The sequence below is a fragment of the Penicillium hordei genome (genome assembly GCF_028827395.1).
Source record: "Penicillium hordei strain IBT 12815 chromosome Unknown utg000005l_segment0_segment0, whole genome shotgun sequence".
NCBI lineage: Eukaryota > Fungi > Ascomycota > Eurotiomycetes > Eurotiales > Aspergillaceae > Penicillium > Penicillium hordei.
In genome coordinates, this window is record NW_026623146.1 from 4,332,982 (window position 1) to 4,357,952 (window position 24,971).

Below are 24,971 nucleotides of genomic sequence, written 5' to 3' on the forward strand. Positions count from 1 at the left end.
TGGAATTCGAAATCAGTTTTAACTCTAAACTCTTACAATTTAATTTTCTGACCCTAAGTGGAGACACCCAAATCTAATTTTAGCTCTTCCCCTGTTAATCCATAATACATAACAATGTGGGAGGAAACACGACGGTTTCCACGGCTCTCTAGAAAGAATAATTTCAAGTGATCAAGCCACCTTTATCAATGGTTCCAGCATATCCCAAACGCACTTGAGGGTACGCCCATTCAACTATGATGCAACATGTGGTGAGAATCATCCAACGGGGGTTTCGCTGTACCCAACGCCTCACAAGCCTACCTGGTTACTGTATTGTGTTTATAAACAACTCTATTGTGATTTGCATATTACATTCGGACAGGTGTTGGGAATTTCCACGAATATGTCACATTGGTTGAATCCGATTTGCCACAGCAGAGCAAGGACCTGAGTATCACCTCTACTATGAATTTCCGTCATCGCAAATGATCCAGGTCACCTCTGGTACAAGTGACGACGTGACGACAACCTCTGCCGCCAATCAAGGGGTGATATCGAAGATAGGTAGAAATATTGCAATTTCATGAGCACGAAGGAAAAATTGAAAAGATTGAGGTCTAAGTTCACTAAAATTCAACTCAATTCTTCGCACAAATCTTGCAGGAATGCTTTTAATGATGAGACATTGTTCCTGTTCTGTACCAGCTTTATACCACAACAGACTTCTGCCAAAACCTCGAATTGCGACATCTCAATAGTATCTCGAAGTAGCGGAGGAACGTGAACTTGGGTAACTAGCGCTACAAGGTGAGAACACTACTTTTCCGGTCATTTTCTCTCCTTGTTCGCTAGGCGCTTTGATCGTCTGTTCCAAGAATGTTTCGCTCCTTCGGGCGCTCTTTGGCGTTTGCCGGATCTCTGTGAATGGGACGGATGGCCATTATCGGTTTGGCTAGCCTCAGTAGATAGTTTCAACTCATCCCCTTGACTAGACCACGTAAAGTTGTGTTGATCACAAGATATCGTGCTGGTTTCTGCTACCCGACAACGGCTCTCATATTTGATTGGTGGGGCTGCGGCCATAGTCTCGTTAGCAAAACAGATTTCAAGATTCAATGTTTCAGATAACCGTACTTTCTTTGTCATTATCAGACTTAGCGACTTCGGTTCCTTTTTCCTCCAGCTCGTCCTTGGGAATGGATTCAGGTTCAGGGGAACAAGTACAATCGGAAATTTGACTGTAGACCGACTGAGATGATGGAACGTAAAAGCCCTGGTCACGCGAATTGCCCAACATTGCCCAGAATTCAGGCGTACCTAAAGGCTCCGTATCCCCGGTAAAGCTTCTCTGCACTGGTATTTCCTGCTTGCCTAAGGCGTCGGCATCGTCATTTATAACAATAGGGTTGGTTTCAGAGCCCTCCACCTCGTTATCATCTTTTATATTGATAGGATTGGCTTTCGTACCCCGGTCGTCGTTATAGTCATTTGTAGGGGTAGGGTTAGCTTCCAAGTTCAATGGACCACCCAGTGCTCTAGCCTTGGCCATGGTGTCTAAGTTTGAGGAAATTAAGAATATCTGGTTAGCCAGAATGAGGCGTCAAAAACAGATGAGCCTGTTACTAGACAATTAGTGAGATTTCGGCCCTCGAGAGTAAATTTTCATACCTTGAGCTTCTTCAATATTTGTGAAAGCTTTTTTTCTTTGAGCCAGTCAGCATACTGAGGGCTATATGGATGTATTTATATGAAAGGATAAAGAAAATGAATGGAAGGATATAAGCTCCTAGGAGGTATGATTGGGCTCCATATTGATGTTCATTGCCCATAAGCTCCTAGGAATCGTGCGAGTAGGCTCTGAATGATCATGCCTTCACCAGCCATATGGAGAACGGGCTGACGATTAGTGTGGGGCATGCATCGCAAAGGTCGTCCGCAAGGAAGAGTAGTGGTAATTGTTGCCGGTGAACTACAACCCGTGGTTGGGAAACTGGTGTTGTCCCGCCTCTTGGATGTAGTTACCTAGATTGTAGGAGCTGGTCGGGATCTTCTGCGCTGGGTACAAGGCAGATTCCACCTCACGGACGACCGTCGTCTATAAAGAGACTACAATTCCAGCCAAATGGCAGAACTGAAATCCAAAACCCCTTCAAATTCTCCTCTCCCCTACACCCTGTCCCCCATCCCCTATCCCCAATTCTCTGTTCTCTGCCAGTTTCCCTGTTTTATGACTACCCGCAACCACCACATCTTGAAGAATATCTCAGCCGTCTTTTCCACACAATATGTCAAACGCTAGTTTTCGCCTGGAATCCTTTCGGCCATGGAATCCTTTCCAGGACAAATCCCAGCCTCTGCGAGATTCTCTCGATATTTGCCGCTACCCAAGTCCTGTCTCGATGACTCCCACCCCACCTCCCTCCAATCCTGTCGACCCCGTCTCCAAGAGTCAATATATTCATGCTCACGAACCTGGACGGCATCCTATTCCTGACCGCCCGCCGTTGGAGGTTTGCTTGGATGATGGCCTGCATTCTGACGCACAACCCACTCGACACGAGCCGGAGAATTTGCGCTTTACCACCTTGACCAGTCCTCACGCCGAGACCTTCGACTCTGAAGACGTTTTGCAGTTGCAAGACCTACCGAGCGCTGAAGATATCGATTCTGCTCCAATATCCGATAATGGTTGTCTGGGTGCTGAGCATCGATCCCCCGGTTTTGAATCGTGCGACTTGGACCCTGGCGTTATTTTGGAAGGTCATAATACAATTGTAGAGATCCTGCTCGATGCTGGGGCCGATGTTAACGCCCAGGGTGGTGAATACGGCAATGCTCTACAGGCCGCTGCTGCATTGGGTGGAAGTCCTGAGAAAGTCAAGATCCTGCTCGACGCCGGGGCCGATGTCAACGCCCAGGGTGGTCAACATGGATCTCCTTTCTTGGCAGCTATTTACTCGGGCCACGCTGATCTTATTGAAATCCTTTTTCATGCCGGCGCAGATATTGGCCTTGCAGATGCGCTCGATCAGACCCCTCTTCACATTGCAGCTTTAAAAGATATGGCTCACCTTCTCTTTCGATTTCCGCAACTTGCGTCAGCTATCAACAAGCGCAACAAGCTCCTGCAAACCCCTCTCCACTTGGCTATCTGCTTTGGCCACATCCACTTTGCTATAAAACTTCTTCATCTTGGTGCCGGCCCTTCTCTTCCAGACGGCTATGGCAGACATGCTATGGACTGGCAAGGAACTTTGATGCGGGAAATACTTGAACGTTGTCCTCGGCTCTCATTGACACCTCATAAAATTCAAGAATCAATTGTACAACAATCACTCTTCTACCTCTCCGATCATCTTCGCAAGTCATTTGGGCGAGACATTCCATTGTACAATCAAAGAGGAAAAGCAAAAAAGCAAACAAACAATACAAAAATGATGTCGTCAGCGTCCACTAACATTTAACATCTAACCTTCCAGCACTCTTCAATCCTTTTTTCCACCTGCCTGCCTTGACTCTCCAAATGCCTTTTTTGATCACCTACATCAAGCGCAACTAAATTGAACCAATGTGACTCAGTGGTTCACGGTCCGTTTTAGATCTCTTTAGAAACGGAAAGATAATCTTGAGCAGGATTGCTATCTGTTCTTGTGTTGCATCCTCCGAACTATGTTTTCCATGCCCCTGGGTTTCTTACCACCCTCAACGGGCCCTGTGATAGGATCACTATCCCTTCTTCTTTTCTTGCTTTCTGATTGTTCCGGAACTGCCTCAGCCCCACAGACCTTTGGTTGTGGCTCTGCTTGCTCCACCGAATAATCCGGGTTTGGACTATTCAGACCCTTTCTGTGAGGTTGGAGCGAAGGAGTTGGAACCTCCAGAGAAATGGGCGTTGGAGGCTTATTGCCCAGTTTTGGGTAAGCCTCACCTTGCGATGTGTAGGTAGCAGTAATCCAATTATTCAATTCGCCTATTCTTTTTTTTGGCGTCGCACTCAGAAGCTTGCTTTTCATTTCCCAACTTTTGCTTTCGCCCGTAATCAACAAGTGAAGATCATCTGGTAAGATGCCTTGCCATTCGACAAAAACGGTTGTCGCTAGACACGGAGATTTAGTGTCTTCAGTTCCTACCCGGTGAGAAGTAGGTCTTTTTTTCTTCGGGTCGGATGATAGTCTGGCAACTCCTAGTATGCTTTTGATATTGGAGTATCCGTATTGTCGACGCCCAACTCCATTTCGAATATCCAGTATTGACTTGATGGTGCTAGAAACTTCTGGAAGTATTTTCTCCTGTGCATTCAGTTCGGTGAGTCTTCCCATTTCATATTTTACGATGCCAGCAGAGATGGAGGTGCACCGGTAGATTTTGCGTTGCTTTTCGCCGACGCCGCGCTTGTACCTAGCGACGGCAACGCTTTCTATTTCGGTCCTATTCGGTGATGCATATTGCCTTGAATAAGCCACTGGGGCCTCCCTACGTTGTGCAACATCTAATTCTTTTGTTTGTTCTTTCGGCATATGTTTTGAGGCTTGTGGTCCTTCGGATGATTCGCCCTCGTCTCCATATCTGTTTGTCGTATTCGCATGTTCAGGGTTTTGCGAATTTTCTCGCGGCATGAATATTCCCCCGGGATGTTCACCACCCAGCAATTCGTCGCTTGGGTCTGCTTCACTCCCCCCGAATTCGGTACGTCGACTCCCATCGGCATTATCCGTTGGCTGACCTTCTGTCGGGCGGAACGCAAAGCTCGTTGCTAGCCCATCTCGGTAGTATTGGATGTCTAACCAATCTCTTTCGGATTTATCCTTTTTATTAACCAGCCTATCACATTCGTTCTTCAGTGCAACTAAGTGCTCCTCTTCTTTAATGATCCCACCAAAGCCGCGGAGTTCTTTTCTTGTATACTTTGAACCTGGCAGCTTTCGGGGAGGCATTGAAGGGATTTTGATTGGCAGGTAAATCGAATCATGAACAAGTCTCTGCTAAGGGAAAATATCTTCTTTTATATAATAAGGAAGAACTAAAGGTTTTTAGAAGCTGTTGTGAAGAGTTTATATCCGATTAAAATGGTGAGGGCCCAGATCCATAAACGTGCTGGAGTAATTGGTATTACCACTTATTTTGATTTTTCTTTACCAAATTTAAAAGTCAATACCCTCTACCAGTTGCTGTCATCCCTAAGCTCTCAACCTGTTATTAAAAATCGTTATCAGATGAAGAAGGGCTTTCAATTACCCATGGCCTACTCATACAAGCAGGCTTGCTGAATTGACCTTCAATTACCGGCCCTCAAACTTAATTTTCATCATGTCTGTCGGCTTCCCGGCCACTTTTTTGACCAGGACATAGCTATCCATGATTCTGTGTTCAATTCCTCTAGTTCTCTTCCTATGTTCATTTGTCTCTTTGGCGACTGAGGGGAGGGTTGATTCGACGGGTAGTCAACCTGGTCAAACTAATTTTTAGGCAAACATTTATTTTTTTACAGTTATTCAACCGGGCTGGTCTCAGGTTTATTTGGTCATATTGAGATCTTAGAGAATTGTGATGGTGTGCAAAACGAGTAACTACCAACAACCGTTTACTTCAAACCTCGGCTGAGCAGATTGTTCATTTCATCGGATCCACATTCCACTCTCCGCCATCACTTAACACTTAATTACCTGTTTATTATTATAGTTCTCTGGTTGCTCCATGGAATCAACTTCAATCGACTTAACCAGCCATCCGCATTTTCCTGCCAAAAATTAATTTTCTGACTTCCAGCCACTTGGTTGACCAGAGCAATCGCTAGCCCTGCCTTTGGGTTTTGTTTCTTTGGTTTATCTCTCTTGTGCATTTTGTTAATGTGAATGAGGGAAAACAGAATAGTTCTCTATACACCACTGAGTATCCGTAGTACAGTGTTATTCGAAATCAGCTATACCTTCACACTCTTACTACTTGATTCCCGGAAAATAAATCCGACGGTCGTGAGTTCTGATAGGATAGGCTGTGAAGGCTCCACTTTTCAGACCGCTTTCTACATTGGTAGATGTATCTTACATTACGGTAGTAAGACACGACTGGGTGTATTTTACGCGAAAGTGCTATACGCATGCTACCTGGCAGGCTGTGCCCCTCAATCCATGGCGCAGGCAGATTTCATCTGCCATCACCCGTCTGTCTGCGAGATTTCAGTATCCGAGATCAAGCCAAACGACATGGCTCCTAGGCTCCCTCCTTCGAAGCTTCATCTGATCCGTGATATGATAGAATGCCAGTCCTTTACCACGTCTCAGATGGCCGAAGAAGCTGAATGTACCAACGTTACGATCATTAATATTCGCAGAAACTTACGCCAATTTGGAACTATATATGCCCCGCAAACCCGAATCGGCCGAAAACGAACTATGACACCGCTGATGATAAACGCTCTTTGCGACCACCTTTCTGAGAAGCCTGGTCTCTACCTCGACGAGATGGCTGTCTTCCTGTGGGATGAGTTTCAAGCCATGATTACAACCTCAAGTATTAGGAGAGCCCTGGTAGCGACAGGTTGGTCCAAAAAGGCAACGCGGCAGAGAGCTAAAGAGCAAAACGCAGACTTGAGAGACTACTACCTACACAATTTATCGGAATTTCAGTCGTATCACCTGATATATGTTGATGAATCTGGATGTGATAAACAAGTCGGATTCAGGCGCACCGGTTGGGCACCTCTTGGCAAAGCTCCTCTGCAAGTAACACAGTTCCACCGTGACCAGCGATATCAAATACTACCTGCGTATACTCAAGATGGCATCCTCCTCTCGCGTGTATTCCGCGGCTCTACAGATGCTACTGTGTTCGAGGGTTTCATAGCCCAGCTTCTCCAGCATTGCGGAAGGTGGCCAGAGCCTAAATCCGTCCTCGTGATGGATAATGCATCGTTCCACCACTCAGAGCGACTTCTACAGATGTGTGAGGAAGCCGGGGTGAAATTGGTCTACCTGCCGCCTTATTCGCCGGACCTGAATCCGATTGAAGAGTTCTTTGCTGAACTTAAAAGTTTCATTAGACGTAATTGGAACTACTATGAAAGAGACCCCAGTCAAGGATTTGATGTTTTCTTGGAATGGTGCATCAATGTGGTTGGCGCAAAAGAAGAAAGTGCCCGAGGTCATTTTCGTCATGCAGGCTTAAAAATCGAAAATATTGGGGCTTAAACACCACGCATAATGTGTTCGATATGTGTCGCAATTGGAAGCCAAAGAACGTCTCACAGTGACAATCAAAATCGGATTTTCCTCTGTGCTGTCCTGGAGTCTCCCGGCGCCCGAATTGAAAGCACAAATTGGGCTATGTTTCGCCTTCTTGGCTCACAATAACCAAACATTGACTGTTTACCATATTGTAATTGCAATTCGGGAGAGTAGAGCTTAAATAACGCAAGAAATATCCATCACTTTATTGATCTATACAGCTGTTATTCTGTGAATGGAGACCAAAAGCAGAAACTAAACTAGAATAAGTGAAACCTTCAGATTGCCATTGATCCTGGCCTAAAAATTGAGAAATAGGTAGCTGGATTAAATAGTCCAGTTGGTTTCTTCGGCTGCAAGCATTCCTAGATACCAAATGCCCATTAGCACAGTGAGCTGACCCTGGCCTCCAGCTGTCCAGGGGATTGACATAGAGACGGCTAGACTGCCGTTTGTATCGAGACGTTTGATCCCAATCAGCTCAGTGTTGGCAAGCACAAAGCCATGGCGCGCTTTGTGTTGGCCCATGTAGAAATTCACCTGTGAAAGAACCTGCTTGTATTGTTCTTGAAAGATGGGGTTTTGCGAATGGCGGTAATCAGAGCGCCATTTCCACGAGACCTTCATATCTCCTGGGGCCCGGTTCGTACTGTCGGCGTAGGTGCCCCCGAGAGTGACGAAGGCAGTATCTGGTCGAAACTGGTCGACGTACGCTGCTGAGCCTCCACCGTCAAAAGTGATCGGCACAAGGCTAAGTTGCTGAAGCCGGGGTGCGAGCTCCTCGAACCCGGCGCGCAGTGCGCGCCTGACACGGGGTTGAAGCAGCTCGGCAAATCGAAGATGAAAATGAGGCTCATCCCTAATTGCGGCAGGAGGGGACCTGAAGGGATCGGATGCGATCTGCTTTGAGTTCAAAATCCCGCCATATCGTTGAATGATCGTTGCATAATTGAACTCTGGCCAATCGACGACCTGGGTGATGTCTTCCGCCCCATAGCGGGGGTTCGTTGTATTCCGAGATGGGGCAGAACCTTGAATAGGAATTGCCGGGAGGGAAATAGAGAGATACTGTAAAAGAGATTGGTTGTTCATATTGCAGTAGTAGAGTACCACGTCTGGTGAATATGACTTAGGAGTAATTGCCCCAGGTGGTGGATACCTAATGACAGCTGATCGTCGAGATAGGCAAGAAGAATCAGGATAGAGAAATAAAATGAAGGGCTTGGGAGGAAAGGAAAATATAGGGAGAATATTCGATCCAAAATTACACATATATCTGACAGGCAATCAAAAGCGATGTTTTTGTATACAGTTGATTGGTGTGACTACTATAATAAGCGCTCTCACTTGAAGTGCATATCTTGGCATAAGCAGAGTGAAAGAAAGCGATTAGTGAAACCCCGAGCGAACCTTGGATTTAGAACTGTGGTGAATCTAGTGGTTTAAGAGGTCTTGAAAAAAAAAAAGCCTTCATTGGAACCCTGGATCAGGACCATAGTCGATGGGGCGGCCTCAAGCACCCGCCTTCTCGTTTCAGTTTTAGAGGGCGCTTAGATGCAGCCACTGAAACCGACCCACTCTGAGATTTCCTCCTACCAGCGGCAGCGTAGTGGATTTGATTCGCGAGGTCTGGGATTTGGGATCCACATGACCCAAAGTCAAACTTACATAATCCGGCTATTAGTAACCAAGACCTATCCCTTTTTGTTGCCTGACCTGCTTCAACCTCTTTGGAAATGTAACTTTCCAATAGGACAACAATGCATCTAAGAAGTGCTTCCTTAACGGACATGGATCCCTCCAAAATCAATATAATCAGGGAGATTACGTGCTCTGATGCGTCTTCAATATTCGAGGCAGATATGGATGGACAAAAGTATGCTTTGAAGCTTTTCCACGACAACGGCGACCCTGGATATACCGAAAAAGGTCGTGATTTGAACCGATTTCGCTGCGAACTTAATGCATATAAGAAGCTTTTCGCCTCTGGTGTTTGTGCGCGCAGTTTCGTTCCAAAATTCTACGGCTACATCAATCGAATGGATCCCGCAGCATTTCATCCTGCTTTCCAACATTTCTCTCAAGACAAGCTCAAGCCGAGAGCAATATTGCTAGAGTACCTCCCAAATGCGGAGAGTTTAAACTGCATTAACTACTCGGATACACTCTATCCTCAGGCAATTGAGGGCATGAAGGAGATACACAGGGCGGGCGTTCACCACAGAGACATCTACCCGAGAAATCTTCTCCTTGTTCGTGGACAAACTGATAGGTTGGTCTGGATTGACTTTGATGTTTCAACGACCTTCACCGACTTTGGGCCTGAACAGTTGGCCCGCTGTGACTACGAAATTGCCCTCGTGAAGGGATTTGGAGAAGCACTGGTAAGGACTCCGCTGCTCCCTATGTTGGAAGCAGTTAGCGTGCTGACTGACGAATGCAGAGAGATGACCAGGCTGAGGGACTCCCGCCTAATACAAAATTCTATTAAGGGTTCTACAGACGCGCTCGAAATCAGTTTCACCAAAATGTTCTCTTTGATTGCTTCTCAATTTCTATTTTTATTGACGCTAGGCCTGATATAACTAGTGGGTATTAATTACCCTTTTCCTATTCGATAGTTATAGATGGGCTAGGCTGGATATCGCCCGGAGTGGGTCCGGCCAAGACTTAAGAAAGAGCCAAAGAGGTGAAACTGATTTCGAGCGCGTCTGTATAGGCTTGCGAATTTTCCGACAATGTTTGATCGCGTTCATACGGTTATACGTTCTTGTAATAGATGAGTTAGGCAGAGCTTTGAGTAAGGGCTGTTTTCATTCGGCTTACTTTATTTTACTTCATTCTTAAAATCTGGGGTTATGTATCGTACAGAGAAATGCAGACCTTTAGAAGCCCAAAGATGTCAAGACTTGCGGCGAGACATGTCCATCGTAGATCAGAATTCTATCATGATCGTCTATCATGTAATCGAAGAAAAGACAGGGTCGCACCGATACTGTAGGGCATTAACCGCAGAATACTTGTTTCCCCACCATCCACACTTGCTATGGCTCGTCTGCTTATCTGCATTACGTGGTCAGAGGTGTGTAGGATTCTCCGACAGCACATCTCGAATATCGCCTATACAGGCAAACTTTCCACATCTTGTACATGCATAATACAGATGATAGCCACTGCCGTTCTTAATGTAAAGTGAACATGGGCTTTTTTTTGGCACGGCTGCCACAATAAAGGCAGTGAGGGGGTTTCGAAGTGCAGGATGATTCGTTCAAGGATTGGCAAATGCCCAGGCTTGACCGTTCATTCCTAAGAGAGAGCATCTAGTCAACAACGTTGAGTTTTAAGATGAGGGAATTTTATGCTACAATTCTAGGGAACACCAGAGTCATCGAAATAGACGGAAAAATGATGGCGGGGGAAAAGTGTGTGCTTCAGCAAAAAGTAACGGGATGAGCGTTTATCATGCCGCACAGCAATTGGCTGGACATGTATGAGGGCGGGGCCCTATGAATCGTATGATTGAGGGTTGGTAGAGCAGTGAGAGATCACGGCCAGATGACCAATTTGCTAGGCGGGAAATCCCATTGCGCCTCTCATTTTCTAACCACATTCATCAATAATTGGCCTTGTGAAGTTCATTCTTTCCATAGCGCCTGAAATGCACTGTCATAAATCCAGTTCACTTTACAGTGAGGGGTCACGCATTCTTCAAAAAGCTATATATATCTCGCTGAAAGCCCTCTCATATTTTTCTTATTTTCGACAAATCACGTAGTCCATGAGAAAGATGACTCATTGTAAGTTCTTGTTAAAAATATAAAAAAACATAATGTATAATTCTAATGCCTTGATGCCCTAATGCGAAATTGTTTAGACTAATGGTTTTCAAGGACAGGTATGACTTTCTTCACGCTACCAACCCACTTCCCAATATCCTCTACGAACCGTCGAGCGATGCCTATTTTAATTCCTTTCTCGATGAAGAAATGAGGATCTTGATCTCTGTACACTTGGTCAAGATCAAGACCGTTTTCGAGCATCACATCACACACTTCTCGAAATGCAGATTTGAGGGAGTCGTTCTCAACATTCGAGACCTGCCACTCACTGTATTCCTTAACAGCTACATCTCTGAGACCCGGAATTTCGAGTGGGCTTATAGTCTGCGAATTGTCTGCTGCCCTCGGATCCGAGACATCAAGCCCATGGGGCGCAGACTGCGAGGACGAAACATCGATGTTGATAGGTGGATATGCTGACCCAGCCCCAGTGACATGACTTCCCTTATGCTTGTCTTTGTCCAGTCTATCTTGCTCTTCCCGGTATAATTCGTCACGAACCGCTTCTGGCACGTCCTTGTGACCTTCTAGAACACCGCCCCTCTCAACGTGGGTTATTAGGCGTTTGATGTGATGAGATTTAAGTGGGTAGTGTTTTTTCCCCATTGGGTCCACCCAGCAATGGGGGCCATGCTGACATGTCGACGAGTCACATCGCATTAGACTGTAGACGCCGCGCCAAATTGGCCTCCCGCCAGAAGTACTTTCCTCTGCGTCGAGCTATGCGTCCCGCTCGCCGAGCATTTTTTGCGTGACAGATGACTTCCCCCTTTTCTCCCCTTTCCGGCCAGCGGATGGAGAACGACGATCGTCTACATAGTTGAAACTGATTTTCAGCGTAAGTTCTTTTCCGCGGAGTAAAAGATCTGACCACATCAGAAGCTGCTTTTCGACGGGGGTCCAGGATATATCGGTATCGTCAAATCGTTTGGTCAGATTTCGCTTGGTACGATCGGTTGTTGATGCGACGATGACGGTATCATCTGGTCTCAGTTGGCGATGGCGAGCAGTCTTGCGTCGTAAAGCCTTCTCTAGATAGAGAGGCAGAAAAATGGAAAAGTGAGAGAAAGGGAGGAAGAGCAGGGAAGACGGGTCTTTTTAAGTTGGAGGGCACTCAAGGTAGGTTACGTGACGGCGTATTGGGGCGCTAAACCAAGAAAGGCAAAACTAACCGCATACAGTAATTCACAGGTCCGCCGTTTACAGCACCAATAAACACAGCCTACCTAAATCGCACGATGATATGTATAAAGGCGCGCAAGGGCTCGCAACGTCAAATTGAGGGTGGTAAGTTAGGCCATAATCCGGTTAAGCCAATTTAGGACAGTGGTCTATGCTCAAAATATATCTTTTCAAAAGACTACGTGGGTTTGTACAATATCTAAGACAAGAAAATCGCCTATGTTCGATGTTTTGTTTAAAATTGGCATGTTTGATCTCTATCAAAAAGTAAGTATAAAGTATAATGTTACCGATATTACTCGGGCGCACTAGTGAGCCGTTACCATTGGTGCCGAAGTCTCTCTTTTTCGCGTATTGAAAAGTAGGACAATATATGACGAAAGAAAACCAGTGATTGGCTCCGAACCCGGCAACTTCGAGATCCTGCTCCGTGGCCTACTTTTTGCGGTGTGTGCGACTATGCATATGTAAAATAGAGCAATCAAAGAGAACAAAGTGGTGAAACTGATTTCGAGCCTGTCTGTACGATTTGAATTTCTGGAGATTTTTCAGCGATTGAATCTTGTTCGGTAACCTCCACTATTTACACTGTAACCCAAACAATACTAGTAGAAGTGCTAGTGACAGAAGCAACAGTAACGATAGTGAGATGGCTATCTTTCGTAGTAGTAGTAGATGGAGTGCTGGTAAATGGAGTGCTGGTAGATGGAGTGCTGGTAAATGGAGTGCTGGAAGATGGGGCGCTGGTAGGTAGTTTATAGGTAGATGAGTAGCAGGGCGAGTTTGTTTTATCTAATTCTTCAGTTGTAACACACCAGCTACCAGCCTTTAGTCCATCATTGAGTACACAGGACGATTGATTCCCATTTATATTGGAGAATGTGACCAGTCCCGTGCGGTTCACCTGGATCCAAGCAACGGGCGAACCGTCCTCTGTACCGCATACGTCGACTTTGAGCACATTCAATTCATGACGGTTGCCATTGACAACCCCACTGATTTCTAGCAATTCGTTAAGAGCGGTCTTAATTTTCAATTTGAGGGTGCCTACTTGAACAATCAACTCCATCGAGAAGGCCAAATGACGCAGAGTAACCTGTGCAGCCATAATTATCAGTAGACCATATCAGACATTGCCGATCATGATCTATGACCTCAAGGGTTCCAGCTTGGGATGTGCCAGCCTGAATAATGGCTAGAATAGCAATTAAGAAAAAATGCATCTTCGAAAGACCTCAGGAACTATAGGCTAGCTTGACTTGGATGGACGAGATTAAGAGCACATTGCGCGGCTTTAAATATGAATTGTATGCACCAGAGTTTACGTTGGCACACGGAGCATCGACATAGTTTTCTTGAGGGTGGTCCGAAAATTTTTAACCATGATCTAAAGCCTCAGACGCTAGATAAAGATGCCAAGCGATTTAGCCATTATGTGACTTCTGTTACAACTCTTCCCTATTAAAGGATAGCCTGGTTAGGTTAAAGAGGTCCAAGGCTCATTATAATAAACACGACAGTGGTATTCCCGTAGCAAACCCCAAGAGCAGGGGCAAAAACTGTGGGATAAATCAGCGCGACAACGGTTTCGAACCCGGCGGAAAGCGAGGGCCTAGAGAGAATTTCCCACTGCACAGATCGCAACCACCAGGCTTGGCAAGAATTTATGAATTCGGCGGTGCAATACTATCTCTTAACACATAAACAGGAATATATTCTCTTTGATACAGACACGCTCGAAATCAGGTTCACCTCTTTGTTCTCTTCAGCTCGGTGTTGAATTCTGTTTTGCATGAGGCTATACCTTTTATGGTTACTCTACTCCTGACCCACTTTCTTGGCAGTATCTTGGTACGGTAGTATATACATAATTGCCCCTTGTGGTACAGTACGCTTTTCGCTCTTGCGTCATTTCATGATTGCATGTCGACCCTTGATGAGTGATCTCATCAATGTCCTCACTTCACGGGTACTCTAGGTAGTTGGCAATAAAATAATAATTATTGGTCTTCAAGCATATCTATTGTCTAGCCCATCTATGGAGTAATATTCAGCTTCTTTGTTTCCCATGCGAGCAAAGTTTGAGAAGTAGATAGAGTACGCGGATGATTTGAGCCAAGCGTTTCTCTCTGTTTGCTCAAACAATCTCGGAGTAAGTGAATGGCTTTGGTATCGTGACCCAAGAATTTCCAGGTGAATGCCAGATTGGCCATGCTCGTCAGCATGTCAGGGTGATCCTCGCCGAGCTTTGCCTTCCTCAATTCCACTACCTGAACGATAAGCTGCTCGGCCTCTTTCCATCGGCCCTGGTGCATATACGTCACAGCTAGGTTGGCCGTACTTGTCAGCGTGTCGGGATGATCCTCGCCAAGCTTCATCTTGCGAGTCTCCATCACCCGCACGTTGAGCTGCTCGGCTTCTTCCCACCGCCCCTGGTGGGAATACGTTGATGCCAAATTGGCCATACTCGTCAGCGTGTCTGGATGACCCTCGCCGAACTTCGTTTTGCGAGCCTCCATTACTTTCAGGTTCAGCTGCTCGGCTTCATTCCACTGGCCCTGTTGCAAATACGTCGATGACAGATTGGCCATGCTGACCAGCGCGAAAGGATGATTTTCGCCGAACTTCGTCTTGCTAGTGTCCACCACTTGAACGTTAAGATGCTCGGCTTCTTCCCACTGGCCCTGTTCCATATATGTCACAGCCAAGTTGGTCATGCTTGTCAGCGTATCGGGATGGTTGTCGCCGAGCTTCATCTTGCGAGTCTCCATCACCCGCACATTGAGCTGCTCGGCTTCTTTCCACCGCCCCTGATGGGAATATATCATTGCCAGATTGGCCATATTCGTCAACGTGTCAAAATGATCCTCGCCGAGCTCCTTTTTGCTTATGTTCACCACTTGAACGTTCAGCTGCTCGGCCTCTTTCCACCGGCCCTGCTGCAAATACGTCGATGCCAGGTTGGCCATACTTGTCAGCGTGAAATGATGATCGTCGCCGAGCTTTGTCTTGCTTGTGATCACTACCTGAATGTTAAGCTGCGCGGCCTCTTTCCATCGGCCCTGGTGTATATACGTCGATGCCAGGTTATGCATACTAGCCAGTGTATCGGGATGATCTTCGCCGAGCTTCCTCTTACGAGTCTCCATCACCTGCACCCAAAGATGTTGGGCCTCTTCCCACCGACCCTGCTCCCGACGCGCCATCGCTAACATCGCTGTGCTCTCAAGAGCTGTCTCATTCTCGGGACCAAGTATTTTCACCCTCTGCTTTCTTGATTGTGATGCCATTTGCGTCATATCACCAAATAAGCCGCTTTCCCACGCATACCATGCTCCTCTATAGAGCAATGCAGCCAATTCGAGTAGACACCCCGATGATTCTGGTCGTTGTGACATAGCGGATTTCACATGTGGATAAAGAACCCGGCACTTTTCCCAATTTACATATTCGCCACTGGGGAACTCTTCCGCCAAAATTCTAATGGACTTCTCCCTCCATTCCTGCACTTGCCCATATGACTTGAGCCATGCGCGCGTAGAAAGTTGCACCAGCCGATGAATCGTGAACAAAGTGCCATCCTTGCTGACAGATATCAATGAATAATCTCTCAGTGTAGTCAAATCATCTTCAAGGTCGGGCCCGATATCCGATTCGGATGACTCCCCGTCACTAGAGTCACTTAGAGGCTCTGAAATCGATGTGTCGTTGGCCTTAGGTTGATGCCGGATAAGGCTCTCCGGTATCCCTTGCCGATCGAAAAAGCTCATGAGTGAAAGTAAATCCGCCGCTGATGGCTTTGTTTGGCGTATATAATCGAATGATATTTGCCACGTCACCAAAATTGAATTTTTTGCTTCCCAGTCCCGATAGAGGTGGCCTGCCTCTTTTTTCAGAAGCTTTGTTGCTTCACGGTCACTCCCTAGGAGATCTTTCAAGTATTGTGATACCGAAGACCGAGGCGCCCGATTTCGAATATAGCTAGCGGCCTGTACGATCGCTAGCGGCATGGACTCTAACGCGTTCACTAACTGTCGACTCTCTTGGCTCTCTCCTGGTTGTTCAAGCTTTCTTTGGAGAAGCTCTAGCGCTTCGGACTTTTCCATGGGTTTAACCTCAATAAGGTCGCTGTGATGGACCATCTTCAACGCAACCTCTCTAGTCCGGCTCGTGGTGATGATAGACCCATTTTGGCTTCTAGGAACGTATTCTAAGAGTGGTTTTGTCGAGGCGTTCGTTGAGCCGCTCATCGGATCTCGCTTGCCTGCCACCGAACCCGAGCAAAGAAGCTGATCGTCATCGACATTATCAAGGATACAAACCCAATTTCCTATCTTTTCATCGCGGAGCTAGTTTTCGACCAGTTTGAAAATGTTAACTTTAGCATCTTGACGACCCGGGATTTTAACCTGGTCCGCGATGTCCCGGAAATTTGCTCAAATCGGGCTTCATTACTCGCATGGACCCAAAAAACCCATGTTGCCGGTGATTTGGATCGGACTTGGTAGGAGTATTCGGTCGCAAGTTCCGATTTTCTTCGAGTTGTCAGCAATAGATCACGTAAGAGCCGCCATACCCTTACCCAACACCGCCGAGGCCAATCAGCGCTATCCTAGACCCCGCGACCGAGTTCTTACTATAGATCTGATCAAGCAGTGTCTCGCGACAGACAAAATCTGGATCGCGCGTAAATGGCACAGTTGACAAAGGGCTGGGCGGAGCTTCTCGCCGCTCTAGAGGGAAGCGGCAATTAGTCACTCGGTCTTGTGTTTGGTTCCGTTCCTGACTTACCCGGTGGCAGATGAAAATCTGCCGTGTATGTGCCATAATTGATTCCCACCTGGGCTCCATAGTTGACACCAGAGTGACTTGTCGACGCCATAGTCGTATAAATTTGCCTGTCTGTAGTTCATTACAAGCTCTTCTCTGGCTCTCAACCGAAGGAGGGGTACGTCATCAGGTGACTCGGCTCCGCGGCGCTAAGACAGGAGACCAGATTTGCAGGCCACCCACGTCGAGCCGTGGGGCAGGCAGGCAGCACCTTCCCAGGAACCGGATCGACCCGAGCCAGAACACTCAGCTCAAGCGCAGCACGAGCATGCTTTGACAGTATCACTTCGAGAGCTCATTGCTGCCGGCTTTTGCAAGTACACGATGGATACTTTGAGATCGCATTTTGTTGTTGCTACGGTGAAACTAACGTATGGGTTTCCAGCCAAGCAACCACTTTTTTTGAGGTCCGCAGCTTTGAGATGGGCCCCAAAGCTCCCACGAACTGCGAGATCGCCCATGTCACGTGCATTTCCTAATAGCCAGCATCCCCCAGACTTTTCACCCAAATTCATTTTACCTGCTCACTGAGCAGAGGGGTGAGCAAGGGGGAGCATACGGAGTCGCTCCCCATTCCCATCGGTGGTACCAGACCACTGCCTCTGCCAACCGTCTCCTCATTAACGTCCAGACTTCTTTCTCCTCGCAACATGGCGCCAAGAATCCCTCTCTCAAAGCTCGAAATGATCCAGGACATGATATCGAGCAAATCATTGACTGCCTCGCAAATGGCCAAAGCTGCTGAATGTAGTAAGCGTTCAATCATCAACATCAGCAACAACCTTTCCCGGTTTGGAAATGTCAGAGCACCCCCGACTCGAGTAGGTCGACGACGGACCGTAACACCTCCGATGATAGAAGCACTATGCGATCGCCTCCTCGAAAAGCCCGGGCTATATGTGGACGAGATGTCTATCTTTTTATGGGACGAGTTCCGCATCCAGGTCACAAATTCGAGTTTGAAACGGGCTCTTGCTTCGGTGGGTTGGTCGAAGAAAGTTGCTCGACAGAGAGCAAAGGAACAGAATGCGGATTTACGAGATTTCTACATACAGTACGTCCCGAAACCGGTGCAACCACTACACTCTTCGATTGACTTTCCTGCCTCTTGGGCCAAGTCACACTAGTCTATATTGGGAGTTCTTCCGGCAGTTGCTTGTGTATTTGCTCGTACGTAGGTTACATGGTAATTTCAGGCATGTATTCGCTTGTAATTTCAATACATCTGACACCTCCATGCCCCTCCTCCGAAGCAGCTTTTCCTGGGTGAGGCGTACTTAACGATCAACCACGAGTGGTCCAACCAAAGATGGCTCCAAACCTAGCTCCTTCCAAGCATGAGCTTATCTATGACATGATCCACAGTGGCGAACTATCTATAACTAAGATGGCACAGGCCGCTGGTTGCAACAAGAGCACCATCTCGAGAATCTCTTCCAATATAAGAATGTTTGGCAGTGTCAAAGCACCGCCAATTAAAGGCGGACGACCCCGTAGTATAACTCCAATCATGCTCAAGGCTTTGTGCGACCATCTGATTGAAAAGCCTGCCTTATATCTGGACGAGATGGTGGTTTTTCTGTGGGACGAATTCGCTCTTCAAACAACGAAATCGAGCGTCAGTCGCGCCCTTAAGTCCAAAGGCTGGTCAAAAAAGACTGCTCGGGTCAAGGCACGAGAACGCAACCTTGACCTTCGGGACGAATACCATCATTTTATCTCAGACTTCAAGTCTTACCACCTTGTCTATGTCGATGAATCTGGATGTGATAAAAGGATAGGCTTCCGGCGAACGGGTTGGTCTCCCCTTGGTACTGCACCGGTTCAAGTGTCGAAATTTCATCGTGATCAGCGATACCAGATACTGCCTGCCTATGCCCAAGATGGCATTGTTTTGTCTCGAGTGTTCCAGGGTACAACTGACGCATCCGTCTTTGAGGATTTTATCGAGCAGCTTCTCCAGCACTGTGGGAAATGGCCCGAGCCGAAGTCTGTGCTAGTGATGGATAACGCATCCTTTCATCACTCGGGCAGAATTGAACAGATGTGCTCAGAAGCTGGCGTAAAGCTAGTGTATTTGCCTCCATATTCTCCTGATTTGAATCCTATTGAGGAGTATTTTGCTGAGCTGAAGGCCTTTATCCGGCGTAATTGGCAATCCTACGAAGAAAATCCAGAGCAAGGATTCGACAACTTCCTCGAATGGTGTGTTGACGTTGTTGGTGCGAGGGAGAAAAGCGCGGAGGGACATTTTCGGCACGCTGGCCTAGCTGTAGAGATATAGCGCTACTGCGACAGCAAAGTTCGGGACTAACCTCACCGGCTAACTAGAACGGATTCGTTTACGGGCATTATTCCGAACCACGTTGTATTTGAACTCCGGCAACATTCAGAGATACGAAATACATAAATTCTTCGACATGCTGATATCATCGTACCAACTTCTAATGCACTGATAGGGTATCTAACCACCCGCCAAGTCGTAAGCCTGCAAGATATCCCAAATGTGTCGATCCATCTTCTCTGACATCCAGCTCCTCCATATCACGAAAGACTCTCTCAATATATTCGCCAGCGCCGCTAAGTTTCATAATAAGTGCAATGGCGCGGTGGACATCGAGAAGCCGGGGGGATGGCGGATCTACCGTGCGATGAGGACTTGATATCCGGGTATCAGTCGATAGAAGGGCCCATCAGCTCGCTGCTTGGCGAAGTGATTTTGCAGTTCCCCATAATTTCCCCGAGCGCAACCCTCTTCTACACACTCTCGACCGCATTCTAACCGAGACGAGTGATACACTTGTGCAACATAATGTATTTGGCAAAGACATGTCGCCTATGTCTCTGCCTGATGGGCGAAACGGCAGCCAGTCTCCCCACATAGACAATTCTTCTTCAGCTTCCCCCAGTAGGAATCCGAATAATCCACCGTAATTTCACTTCCGGCGGTCACTCCGCGAGAGACCACGAGTATGCGTTCTATCCCACGCCAGTAGAACTTCTGAAACTGGCTATTGGGGCGGCACGAGTGATTGACGAAGCGAGTAAAATTGCCCATTTTGCCTTGGAAGACCTGATATGGTCGTTCTGGGCTTCCGCCCATCATCACGTCCAGACCTTCAATCCCTTGAGTGACGAGACCGACAAACTCTGCAATAGCTGTGCCTCGTTCGAATTCCTTTCAAATGTTAGTAATCACTGTATTAAGGGCGATTGGCAGAGACCGGAAGGGGTATCTGCATGCAACGTACACAGCGGGCGATCACCCCGTTATTCTTCCCACTAGTTGTGTGATACAACTGGACAGGAAGGGAATAACGAACACCACCAAACAAAGCCGGGAAACAAGAACAGCGATTGGAGATCACATCATCGGTCTGTTGTTCCTTGCACAGTTGACAAATATCAGGATCAATTTCCAGCCCGCGTCGAGGGTCGTCTCCACCGAACACATTGTGATCGATCACGCAGTCGTCCACGAACTGATAATCGAAGCCGTTTGGCAATTTCAGATGGGAGTAGGTGCTTTTAAGCGGCAATGCTGGACCAGTATCTACCGTGACCCATTCATGAGGGTGACCAGCGTATCGACAAGACCCGTTTTGGCTAACAACTCGGAGAAGGTCTCGCCAACCAGGATGGAGAGTATCTGCGGCGACTTCAAGGCTAGAAGCGATGTGGCGCAACTGAGACAAGAGTCCGTTATCAAAGCCTATCCTATATTTGCACACGCGGTAAATACCGGACCCAGCAAATATTAGGCTAGCCCAACCCCCAGAATCTTTAATTTCTTTGTAGCCACGCCAAATCGCCCTTGAAATTAGTCAACAACGAGTTCTGACGTGCAGACATAAGGAAGGGGCGGTTGAACCATAACCCAAAAGAAGGACTTACATCCTGTTTCTGAGCTCCTTTTCATGCCACGTTAATGTGCTGCAGGCTTCTTTTAGAGCTGCCATTCGAGCTTCGGCGTTCGTATAGCTTGGGCACTCGAGACGAATTGATGCAATACGTGCTTCATAGCATTCCACCCAGTATGCTTGCACTACTATTTCCAGAGCCCGTGATGACCGGCTCTGGTCATAGTATTTCTTGCACAAACCATTGATAGCCCGAAAAACCTATAAGCATCGCTATTAGAATATCACAAATCCCACTTCCCTAGTGGGAATAATTCACACGTACTGCTTGGCTGACGCCCGTTCCCAGGCTGAATTCTGGTCTACGGTCCTGCACTTTAGTCAGGCGATGGTAGATCTGACTGGCGTAGACTCAATGGAAAACGCACCGGAAACGAGACACTCAAAGAGACAGGGGAATGCACCTGCCGCCAGAGCCCCGCGATAAACTTATCTATAGAAGAGGGCTGCAGGGTGGGGACAGCTGCGTCCTTCGTGGGCTTCTTGCGCTGAGGAATGCGGGTATCGCTGTGAAATTGCCGGACTGACGGTTCGATTCTTACGTTGGAAGGTCGCAGACGACTCCCGGTTTCTGCATCGCTATCTGACCCTGAATCCTCTGTCGCCACTGCTATGGCAGATGATTTTGACGGTCGTAGCCCACTGACGGTCTTATGTCTGGGATTGTCAAAGCCATCCATTGATGTGGACGGGGAGGTCACTGGATACCCATGACCGGATTGCAAATCAAACTTTGACTATTCCAAGGATCTCCGGTTTAGTGTCTGATAGTCTCTAATACATCGTAGAACGCTAAACTTACCGATACTGGGAATTTCAAAGAGGCAACCTGGCTCGGCGTTGTCGTCAGAATCTCGTTGTTTTCCACGCTCAACCATCCCTAGGAAGGAATAGTGTTATCAATGAAGGTAGGGCTTCGTCCAATCATTCCATACCAGAGGCAGCGACTTGTCATACTTTGTGGTGACTTTCGGTTCAAGGCTGTTCGAAGTGCATACTACCGCGTCGATACGCAGGCAGACACCATCGTGAGGGCCGAAAGAGGCCAGTGTTGAAGCTAGACGATTAGTGAAATCTGCATTCTCGAATAAATCCGATAACTTCGTCACGACCGGGTGGTGCACGATCGGATGCATCGTCAGTTGAGTTGGTTGTTACCTAACGGGATCAGTTGCATTTGCCCCGTCCCCACAAAGTTCTGCCCGGGCAGAATGAGATGACTCATCCGATTCCAAAAGAATCCAGGCTTGGCACGACCTCACAGTGACGCGATGATGGGCTTTTGTTTCGGCTCTTTCATAGGAAACGGATATGTGTTTGCCGTCGCGAAGGCGAGAGAACTATATGAAGTACCGGACAGCAAGCTAAGTTGGACGATACATTGAGCGGTGCTGGCCTACGTAAATAGGAGAAATATCTATCGAGCAAAGGGGCTTGGAGTGTTGGGTATGCTAGCGGAGTCCCACGCACTGAAAACAAATGACGCAAGCTTTAAAACCCGAGACTCGGATGGATTTGGTTAGGGCGTGTTTGGTTGGGGCCATCAGACTAGCAACTAGCACACTGCTCCTGCTAGAATCTGATTATTATATAGCCGTCCCTCCTACTCGTTGCCACCATCCTTCTCTTGCCTCCACCCTCTTTTTCAGAGCATCCGTGAGCAGCTGTCTACAATGTCGACATCCGAGCATTCTGGGGTGCCCTCTCCAGCTCTGCCGAAAGATTATTTAGCTGCGTCCTATACTTACGACAACCTCACGGGGTGGAAGAGCGTGCGTATCCTTCGGATCGGAAGGGGGATGTATCACGATGTCCGGAGGCGTCTCCCTTATTACTGCAGTGATATCCGCGATGCATGGACGTATAGAACGGTCGCCAGTATCATTCGCATGTACTTTGTGAAGTGGGTTACCATAGCTCGCGACCAAACTCAAGGCTAATACATGTTCTCTAGTATGCTCCCGGCCATAGCGTATACTCTGGATATGCACCGGAGAACTGGGCAATTTTATGGCATCAATGAAGCGCTCTTCTCATCCGCCCTGGCGGCGATGGTATTCAGCATCCTTGCAGTGCAGCCTCTTACCATCGTCGGTATTACGGGGTTGATCTCTTTGTTCAACTACACCATATATGACATTATAAATATCTATGAGCCCTCTATCTACCCCCAATTTATGTGCTGGGTGGGTATCTGGGGCGCCATATTCCACTGGATTGTTGCTTTCTGCAACATGTGCGACTACATGCGCTACGCCACGGATTTCTCGAGCGAAACATTTGGCTTTTATGTCGGAACGATTTACATCAGTCAGTTTTGCTTGCTAAAATCTACCTCAACGTCAAGAAGAACAATTATTAACCCCGAGGCCAGGCAAGGGTGTGCAGGAACTGATCAGCGAGTTCACTAGCAAAGGGAATACCGCTGGCTTTATGAGTTGCATGATCGCAATACTCTATTTTCTGACAATCTACAGCCTGGAGACCATTGGGTCGAGTACCGTCTGGCGGCCTGCTTTCCGGGGTTTGCTGGCGGATTATGCATACGTGGTATGTGGAGTCTGAATAGGTCCAGCTACCATTCGGAACCGCTAACGATCTTTCCTCTCTTTTTTAAAAAAATAGATCGGGACGGTTTTCTGGGTTGGATTTTCGCACATCCCTGGTCCTCTCAAAGCAGCGGATATATCCCGTATCCCTATCAGCAAAGCCTTTTACCCGACGCAGTCGCGAGGCTGGCTGATTCACTTTTGGGAACTGGACGCTAAATGGATTTTCGTGGCGCTGCCGTTTGGATTTCTGGTCATGCTGCTCTTCTACTATGATCATGTATGAGACTCTATCCGGGGAATGGAGACTCACTTCTAGCTACGGTGCTAACTTATAGCTAGAACGTCAGTAGCCTGACGGCACAAGCGCGGCAATTCCCATTGAAGAAGCCTGCTGGGTTCCATTGGGACTTTTTCCTTCTCGGATGCACCACATTTATTTCGGGCATCATTGGTATTCCTTTCCCTAACGGATTGGTTCCGCAGGTATGAAAGCCAAATTGAGTTTCCAATCTAGTTCTGAAAGTATTAATAACCCGTGCCAGGCACCCGTACACACAGATTCATTGACAGTCTATGAAACGGATCTCTGCATTGTGCCAACTGAGGAAGGAGAGGGGGCCGAGATCCGCCGTTCGATAGTCAAGGCAACTGCAGTGGTAGAACAACGCGTATCGCATTTCGTCATGGGTCTGGCTATTATTGGCACTATGACGGGCCCCCTCCTAATCGTTCTCCACACTATGCCTGCTGCGGTGTTCGCAGGCGTGTTTTTCATTGTGGGATGGGGCTCTGTTGGATCTAGCGGCATCATGGAAAAAGCGATTTACCTAATGCGGGAGGACCGTTTTGTGCAACGTGACGAACCTCTTCTGAAAGTGCGGAACCGCAAGGTCCTACTGTGGATTGCGTGTCAGCTCATTGGGGTCGCAGCCTGCGTCGCCATCTCCGAGACAATTGCTGCTATTGGTATCACTTTTCTCCTGTTTAGCTTCACAAACGCGACTAACGGTTTTTCATTTCCCAGGTTTCCCTGTGTTGATCATCGCTCTAATACCATTTCGGGTGTGGATCATTCCTAAATGGTTTTCGGAGGATGAAATAGGTGTACTGGATGATTTGACGGCCAACAATAAAGCCGTTCTAGCCAGTCTTGGTGGACCACCCAAATTCCCCGGGGAGAAATGTCTGCAGGACTACGGAATTGAGCGGCGGTACTCGGAGCGGAAGAGGGGAATTAGTAGACAAAGAGCTGGGAGTTTACATCGTTAAGGCCGTGTCAATTTCCCTGGGACTGAGGACACGCTGGTCCTTGCACATGACCAAGGTATTCCCGAAACGGTTGTTAGTATTATCACGGTGCTTTAAGTACAGCCTGAGGCCAGCAGGCTGAGTGCATCCCAAAGATTCCAAGCACAGAGCCATTCGCTCCAAACTTCGTGGGCT

The 24,971-nt window shown here is 47.5% G+C and overlaps 7 protein-coding genes across 7 annotated transcripts; 3 read left to right on the top strand and 4 right to left on the bottom strand.

Moving 5' to 3' along the window:
• Nucleotides 1–810: 810 nt before the first annotated feature.
• On the bottom strand, nucleotides 811–1,536 carry N7537_010458 (uncharacterized protein; the record flags this gene model as incomplete). Its single annotated transcript, XM_056901512.1, has 2 exons — nucleotides 1,112–1,536; nucleotides 811–1,068 (listed from the first exon to the last, which is right to left on the bottom strand). Exons 1-2 carry the CDS (start codon nucleotides 1,529–1,531, stop codon nucleotides 811–813), a joined length of 678 nt encoding a protein of 225 aa, XP_056750180.1. The 5' UTR covers nucleotides 1,532–1,536.
• Nucleotides 1,537–1,897: 361 nt separating this feature from the next.
• Nucleotides 1,898–2,117, top strand: N7537_010459 (uncharacterized protein; the record flags this gene model as incomplete). The annotated part of the gene is given in 2 exon segments (XM_056901513.1): nucleotides 1,898–1,996; nucleotides 2,016–2,117. The coding sequence occupies 2 exon segments, from the start codon at nucleotides 1,898–1,900 to the stop codon at nucleotides 2,115–2,117; spliced, it is 201 nt and encodes a 66-aa protein (XP_056750181.1).
• Nucleotides 2,118–2,267: 150 nt separating this feature from the next.
• Nucleotides 2,268–4,421, top strand: N7537_010460 (ankyrin repeat domain-containing protein; the record flags this gene model as incomplete). The annotated part of the gene is made up of 2 exons (XM_056901514.1): nucleotides 2,268–3,370; nucleotides 4,325–4,421. 2 exons carry the CDS (start codon nucleotides 2,268–2,270, stop codon nucleotides 4,419–4,421), a joined length of 1,200 nt encoding a protein of 399 aa, XP_056750182.1.
• A 3,111-nt stretch (nucleotides 4,422–7,532) lies between these two features.
• Nucleotides 7,533–8,297, bottom strand: N7537_010461 (uncharacterized protein; the record flags this gene model as incomplete). The annotated part of the gene is made up of 1 exon (XM_056901515.1): nucleotides 7,533–8,297. The coding sequence occupies one exon, from the start codon at nucleotides 8,295–8,297 to the stop codon at nucleotides 7,533–7,535; it is 765 nt and encodes a 254-aa protein (XP_056750183.1).
• A 668-nt stretch (nucleotides 8,298–8,965) lies between these two features.
• On the top strand, nucleotides 8,966–9,696 carry N7537_010462 (uncharacterized protein; the record flags this gene model as incomplete). The annotated part of the gene is made up of 2 exons (XM_056901516.1): nucleotides 8,966–9,589; nucleotides 9,649–9,696. The coding sequence occupies 2 exons, from the start codon at nucleotides 8,966–8,968 to the stop codon at nucleotides 9,694–9,696; spliced, it is 672 nt and encodes a 223-aa protein (XP_056750184.1).
• Nucleotides 9,697–12,809: 3,113 nt separating this feature from the next.
• On the bottom strand, nucleotides 12,810–13,449 carry N7537_010463 (uncharacterized protein; the record flags this gene model as incomplete). Its single annotated transcript, XM_056901517.1, has 2 exons — nucleotides 12,810–13,228; nucleotides 13,278–13,449. The coding sequence occupies 2 exons, from the start codon at nucleotides 13,447–13,449 to the stop codon at nucleotides 12,810–12,812; spliced, it is 591 nt and encodes a 196-aa protein (XP_056750185.1).
• Nucleotides 13,450–19,892: 6,443 nt separating this feature from the next.
• N7537_010464 (uncharacterized protein) lies at nucleotides 19,893–22,112 on the bottom strand (the record flags this gene model as incomplete). The annotated part of the gene is made up of 7 exons (XM_056901518.1): nucleotides 19,893–20,234; nucleotides 20,308–20,869; nucleotides 20,951–21,177; nucleotides 21,242–21,286; nucleotides 21,345–21,713; nucleotides 21,779–21,856; nucleotides 21,912–22,112. 7 exons carry the CDS (start codon nucleotides 22,110–22,112, stop codon nucleotides 19,893–19,895), a joined length of 1,824 nt encoding a protein of 607 aa, XP_056750186.1.
• Nucleotides 22,113–24,971: the final 2,859 nt, after the last annotated feature.